This window comes from Argentina silus (genome assembly GCF_951799395.1).
Source record: "Argentina silus genome assembly, chromosome: 4".
Classification (NCBI taxonomy): domain Eukaryota; kingdom Metazoa; phylum Chordata; class Actinopteri; order Argentiniformes; family Argentinidae; genus Argentina; species Argentina silus.
The window spans coordinates 11,185,829-11,193,407 of NC_139658.1; the positions used below are offsets into that span (position 1 = coordinate 11,185,829).

Here is a 7,579-nt window from a genome sequence, read left to right on the forward strand (position 1 = left end):
ATCTAAAGTGAAAGGAAGAGAAGCAAATGGGATTTATTCTACTGAAAAATGTCCATTTTGGCTAGATCAGGCGAGACCCCGCAGGGTAGGAACTTTTGTGTGGGCAATGAGATAACATTTCAGTGGAAGGGAGTTTAGGGGAGCTTGTGGAAAGTCTCATAAGGGGAGGTTAAACAGTTATAGTCACCAGGAGTTAAATTTTGTTCATCATTTATACAATCCTGGGTTTGTTGCAATACATCCATTCCAGACAGGAAGTTAGTCCCCTCGAATACAAAATCTTTCAAACACAAAATATGTAAGTCCAAGAAGGTACAGTAGTATGAAAAGGTCATGTGTATATCAAACATCCCAAAGTGAAGACTCCCTGTTTTAAGAACTGTCAGAACATAGGGAGAGGCTATAGTCCACTATAAGGATGATAATGCATTATAATGCATCACAACAATGGTGTCATCATCTCATTCCATCTCTCAAAAATTAGTTAAAGTAGGATGCATGGGACAAAGGTCCCTGCATTGCAGAGACACCACACATAGGAGCCAGACAGAGTTCCATTCAGGTTCCTTCAGTTATAGTACATTCACTTTGGCTTCCATTCTAGAGGAATCTTCCAATCATCAACAATGTCATTGTCCCATTGTTTTTTTTTTTATCTTATCCTATCCATTGCAGGGGGTCAGGGTGTCAGTGTCCAATGAGACAGTGAGAATGGTGAGAATGTTCATTGCCACCTCACTGCTAGCTGAGGTAGAACCACGCTACGCTACATAGCCACGGTGATAGCATTAGCTGTGGTGGTGACGGGCGACCCGTTGACGGGTCCTTGAGGGGTGACTTTGGCCGGGCGGTGTTCCTTGTTGTGAGCACAGCTGCGGGCGCAGAGATGGCAGGATGCGCAGGCGGAGTTGCAGCAGGGCAGGAAACGACACACGCTAACCCTCCAGAGGAACCAGCCGGGCGACCAGCAACACCAGCACAGCAGCACCAAGCTCGCCACCACGCCCAGGGTAATGTAGAGCGCCAGCAGGGACACGTTGGGAGGGGAGTCTGGGGGTGGGGGTCGGGTCGGGGTGGAAGAAAAGGGCCAGTTAGAAATGGATTGAAATAATTACACAGATGATATTGATGTCTATCTGTTCTACGGTGTACATCTGTGTACTGTCTGTGTATTAATCTCTCTGTTTGGGGGTGACAGGAGATGACAAGAGGAGGAAAAGGACTATAGAAAAGTGTGAGTCTATGTGTAGTTGAAGTTAAAACATGTAACTCTAAATACGGTATGTATCTCTCTATTGTATATGCAATAGAAGACGGAGATCAGTCTATCTGCTTATCTGTCTGTTTGCACACTTGTCTGTCTGACTGTCTGTCGATTCAACAATAAAAACAACACAATACTTTGGTAACACACCAGAGTAACCGATTTCCTTAACCGATCCATCTATTCTATTTAACCCTCAATCTGTTAATTTAGGCAGAAAAAGCCTAGCCTATTCAAAGTGATTCTTGGAAACAAATGACTGGCAATTTCCACAGCCAGCCAATTTGGTCCCACTCTCCCAGTTGAATTGCATTGAATAACAGGATTGTTGTCTTGGCTGGGTATCGGTAGAATTGGCACAGACAAAAAAGCAATCTGAGGCTAACAGCCAGTCACAAACAGTATCTATTTGCACCTCTGTCGCTAGAAAAGCAACAATAGTGACAGGCCATTCAAAAGGCCACATTCACCACAGGGAATCCATCACAGTTTATTGGTTTACAACAAGCGCTTAGATGAAATTAACAACCATGAGCACTCTAATTAGTTTTATGCCGCTGTCATAGACATGCTTTGCATTTGAATAAGGCTCCAGTTCATCTGCGCTTGCAAACTGTTTGCAGATACTGACACTACTCGAATAAGGTAAAGTTTTGCTTACTCAGCATGTTATTATAGTGAATGTGTGTAAGCAATTGTTATGTAAACAAAGCAAGTAGAGTTTGGTCTGAACCATATCACCTGTCACTCACCTGTCACTGAGTCGTGATTGGGTACGCTGTCTGGCATGCCACAGTTCCAGTGGGTAGACATTGGCACGGTGGGCGGCTTTAAGACAGGTGGGGGTGGGGTTACTATTGGGGGCGGGACTTGAGTTGGGGACAGTAGTCCTTCTGAGAAGAGAACAGGGGAGGTTGAGTTCTAGACTAAATATCTGGACGTAGACACAGATGCACGTAGACGTCACAATATCCTGAAGATTGTTCTCCTACCCATACAACCCCACTTCTCACCTGTATGACCTTTGCACCCTGACGGCAGGTGATCCTCCAGGTCGCTCCCATCCCCACAGTTATCGATGCCCTTATCATCACACACCAGGCTCATGGGGATACACTTCCCGTTCCTGCACGAGAAGTAGGGCTCCCCGCTGCACTCTGATTGGTTAAAACCTGCAGATGGAAAGGGAAAGTTGATCAAGTGATGTCTGTTCATCAGACTCTGATGATATTGAAGCAATAGTTTACAATCACAAACCAACGTGTATCAATAGCAATCCCAACCTCAATACTAAACTACACTATACATACAGTATCTAATGCAACACCTTTGAATTCTTTATGATATGCTTATGTTATCAAAATGTGTTGCACTACCAGATGTATTTCTCACAGTTTCAGAGCTGTACAACTACAAACATGACGACACAGGAGTGGCCTGCCCTGGTACTGGTCACAATGTGTGCAGATTTATATTCCAGCCCAGCTCAAACACACCTGAATCAACTAATCATGGCCTGATTGAATACCACGATCATGTGATAATCGGAATCAGATGTGTGAGTGACAGGCTTGAACAAAAGCCTCCACGGCCTGAGCGGGTCACCCTCGTACTACTAATGAGATGCGTCTCTCTCTCACCCAGTCTGAAGGAAGTAAAGTCCCCGACAAAGTCCACTCGGGGCTGGGTGCCGCGGGTCACCAGGCGCAGGGTCAGGTAGTTCCCCGTGGAGAGCACCGGCCGGGGCGGGTTCTTCCCACACAGCGGCGGGCCAACAGGAGGCGAGCTCTTATCCCGCCCGTCATAGAATTGAATATAGGAACCGGCGTGACACGGGTCCCCTGGCTCCTCCCCCGGCGTGGGCTCCAGTCGGGGGGCAGAGCCACGGGGGGACTCTGGGAAGAGGGGGGCGGGGCTGAGCGGCGCCACGCGCAGCAGGCTGTAGACCAGAAAGAAGCGGAAGTGGAACTGCACCTTGTCCTTGGGGGAGGCGGCCTGCATGGTCAGGTGGCAATCCGTCCCCATGGTGACAAAGTAGTACTTCCTGGACTCCTGGTGGGAGTTGACGATCATGCCGTCCCCCCGGATGGTCTGGCCGCAGAAGTCCACCACGTTCACTGGAAGAGAACAAACAGACGTCATCCTCAAACAGAGGCTCCAATAACAAACACCCATGGTTCTACGCACATGCTGACTCTCTGAGGTAACCTGTGGGTTAGACCAACATTGATTTTGGGGGTTCTATTGTTTTTGGGAGCTCATGAGGTGCTTTGAATTGAGAAGGCCCTCGACCTCTGGAAACCTGTGTAAAGCCTGATAAGAACTTCTGTGCTTCTCTCCTCTCCCATTGAGTTATCCCCAATCCCCAATATGACTAAACATGACAACTAAAACACAACTGTAGGTGCTACACATTGGTGTTGGATGAAGTGAGTTGCTCCAATACAAAGCAAGATTCTCACAACATCAGAGCACAGAGATTGATCTAGAAAATGGCCACATTTGTCCCTTTGGATAAAGGCGTATGCTATGGCCGTGTTATAGGACCATAAATTAGGTGGTAGGTGAAACAAGTGAAATGCATAAACATTAGCTAATGCCACCATGCTCATCATTATATGTGAATAGTACCAACTGATTGTTCATTCTGTGAGTCAGAGGACGGGGCCAGCTGATCCTGCCCACATCCCCCATCCGGGCAGGGGGCCAAATAAAGAGAAGATTTACAACCACCCCAAGTTTATTAGCTCTGTTTCCCAGGGCGACCGCTGGATCCCCCTGCACTGACCTCCCGGAATGTCCGAGAGGGGAGCCCCTAGTGGTGGGAAACCACCCCTCCCTCAACACTCCTTACACATGATGCCACAAGGAGAACACTGTAAAAAAGTGGACAACAGCAGAACAGTGAGTCCCCAATGAAGACATTTACAGGTAAAAATTAACCGCTCTGGTGCAAGTTCTCATTGTAATTGAGACCACTTAAAAAATATTCGAATGGGCCAACTTCTGATGACACACTCACACACACACGCACGCACGCACGCACGCACGCACGCACGCACGCACGCACGCACGCACGCACGCACGCACGCACGCACGCACGCACACACGCACACACACACACACACACACACACTCTCTCTCTCTCTCTCTCTCTCTCTCTCTCTCTCTCTCTCTCTCTCTCTCACTCTCTCACACACACACACATAGACACACACACATACATACACAGTACTGAGAAATGCCTTTGAAAAGGGCAACTGGCAACTTATCCTGATGTCAATGACTCACTGAAAGCTAACATTTATTCATTTGAGACTTGAGGGATTATAGCATATACAATTCATATACTCAATTAACTAAAATTATTATCTCACAATCGATAATTATGAAAATAAACATGAAGCAATTATAGTGGATAGGTCTACATTTGCAGTATTGTGATAATGTAGTGGTAAGGTAAGGCCTCCAGTAACATTCTAGCAATCTGGGATTCAAACAACAACAAAGCGGTCACCCCCTTCACTTTTTTTGGTAAATAGATGGAGGGATGGGGCAGGAGAAATGCAATCACTCTCAAATGCACAGACAGAGCTATGGATGAAAGGACTGACCATCCATGAGATCAAAATGATAGTTTTAACCATGTTTTGAAGCTGAACAGTGTTTGTTTTCAATTACATTGTTTACAACTAATGGAGTAAAACAAGCTATATTGTAGGTTCTGATGGGGTAAGACAGTTGAACTCAGCTCATGAGGCATTTAAAAGTTATATACCTAAATAATCAATCGCTATATATCACTAAATTAAAAGTCCAAAAATGGATGTACCAATCCCAGATTCCCCTTTTAAAGTATACATTTGTAATTACATCTGTATCTTTTGATGGTAAAATTACCCGACTTTTTATTCTTTTGATTAACAACTTTATTCTTATTGATACAATAATAACGACAAAGTTGTAACAGGTTAGTTAATCAATCATGTTGAAGGGTACATTTATCAAAAACCTTCCGTTGAAGTTAATATTTCTGTGTGATAATCATTGTTAGTCTATGTAAAATAATCAAACATAAATGCTGAGAGAGGTAAAGAAATATCTGATTTATATTTGAGTGAATTCGTTCTTAATGACTTTACTATAGGCTGATCAGGCCTAAATAACTAACAAATAAACAATAATGTTGAAATGTTAACAAGCCTGACTCAAACGTCCTTTTCTCCTTATCCTTGCGCATGCTGCATGATTCTCGTTTTCGAGTTACGGAACGAAAATAATACAAATGCTTAATTAAGTAAAGTTAAGGCACACTGTTTTGGGGTGAAACAAAAGCCCCAAAGCCTATTAGAGCGCCAGCAGTCACAAATAAATTACGCGCACAAGGCTGTGCGTCAGGCTGATGGCAACAAGTGGCAAAGCGACGGAATCAATCTTAAAAATGGACATTCCATCTCCTTACCCGTCTCGATAGCATTGGTCATGACTGTCATTAAACTTAGCAGAACAAACAGTTTTGACAGGCGCCGAAGCTGGGTCTCTTTGTTGGCCATCTCCAAGGTTCTGGTTCTCCAAGGACGTCTTTCCACTGTAGTGCGCACTTCCCTATGTCACTCAAGACAGCGTATCTCCAGCCCAAAAGTCCTTACATGTGTTGCATCTGTGTTGGTGTTGATGTAAAGCCCTTCTCCACGCGTATGCCAAGTTCTCATCTCGCAACATTTAGCGTGGACATTCGGTGGCTGGTGCGCGTTGACAGGAGAAGCACGATCTCTATGAAGGCGCGCGAGGAAAATTCCCTTTTAATGGCTCTGATGGCTTTTGGAGGATTACTTTTCATCATACTGGCTTTTGTTCTTTTGAAGCCCCTCTTTGTCGGATCCATCTACGTGTCCTCCGATTTCCATGACAACGGCCCCAATGTGTGATGGTTCCAGGCAAAGGCGGAGCAGCGGCCGCTCAAACCGCCTTTTCACTGTCTAGCAGAGGGCATTCAGTGGGACCGGCGGATGCAAGACAAACGGACCTCGCAATTTGTCTCCTTCGAAGTGAACTTGAATAAGTACAACAGTTTCCATTGCACTTGCTAAAGAAAAGGCTAACACTATAAACGCACAACTATGAGAATTTGAGCATGAATTGTTTAAATTCAGGCTAAGATTGTTATACGCAATATTGAGCTTACGCAGGAAGCCTCAATTTTCAGTGCACATTTTGTGATGATAAATAATGTACATGTCAGCTGCTGTGGTACGTGTCACCTGCTGATCTACTAGTGACATGCATGCAGACCTCTGAGTGACACTAGGACGAGGTCAAATGTGGGGAGAGAGAGCCTCATAAAAAGGATTCCCTGGAGAACACTAGAGTGTGTGTACGCCCTGAGAGCATAAATCTGTTGTTTTCAGACGAGAAGAGACAGCTGGGCCTATTCGGTAGCCTACAGGGTCTTCTTCCTTTGTCATTCGTCATTAATGTCTTTATGTTTGTGGCTTTAAGTCGAGTCGAGTCCATGTTCCAAATGATGTGTGCATTAGGAGACAGAGAAGTGCCCCTTGCATGTCTAGTGGTTCAGAGGAGCCATGGCCAAGTGGTGGAGTCATTGTGTCCCTTATTAGATTCACATGATCACTAAAGATTCTGAATAGAGGATAGGCTGTGGGCGACCATTATGAGCTATCCATGCAACACGGCCTGCACTACACAAGTGTCATTCAATTGTGGAGACAATGGGCGATAATTGATGCGCATTTTAACAATTACAAATGTGTGCTCCACCCCAACACACAAACTGAATTTGGTAAAAGTGCTTTTAGCTATGCTGCCCCATCATCTTGGAACCTTTTACAAAATGACTTGAAACATGACCATTTTATTGTGATTGATGATTGGAGGGCTGTTGACCATGGAATGCATATGTTTTTAACCATTCATCATTAGGAAGCCATCTTTTAAGTTCTTTTAAGCACTTTGCACAGTTTTTAGCAAGCAAATCTGTCCATTGATATAATGTTGCATGCTGTGGTCTCTTTTGTCGGCCTATGTATACGTTTATGTATGCTGTCTTCTCGGCCAGGGCTCACTTAAAAAGACGTGTTAATCTCAATGTGACTTCACTGTTTATGGATCAATAAAAAAACTGTGCATTGGTTCTCCACCTCGCCCGACTGGTGCACCGTATTCGCGCACTGGGTGAGATATATCGAACGCATCTTATATATAAAAAATAAAAAATAAAAATACGTATCTACGTCACGAATAACTGTACGTCACGAGAACTTGCGCCTCTCGCAAGTTTGAAACTGAGGGAGGAAA

General features: G+C 44.8%; 1 protein-coding gene across 1 annotated transcript; it reads right to left on the bottom strand.

The window, feature by feature from the left end:
- Positions 1 to 766: 766 nt before the first annotated feature.
- On the bottom strand, positions 767 to 5,817 carry ldlrad2 (low density lipoprotein receptor class A domain containing 2; the record flags this gene model as incomplete). The annotated part of the gene is made up of 5 exons (XM_083667701.1): positions 767 to 1,050; positions 2,017 to 2,157; positions 2,278 to 2,436; positions 2,905 to 3,381; positions 5,727 to 5,817. The coding sequence occupies 5 exons, from the start codon at positions 5,815 to 5,817 to the stop codon at positions 767 to 769; spliced, it is 1,152 nt and encodes a 383-aa protein (XP_083523827.1).
- Between the last annotated feature and the right edge of the window lie 1,762 nt (positions 5,818 to 7,579).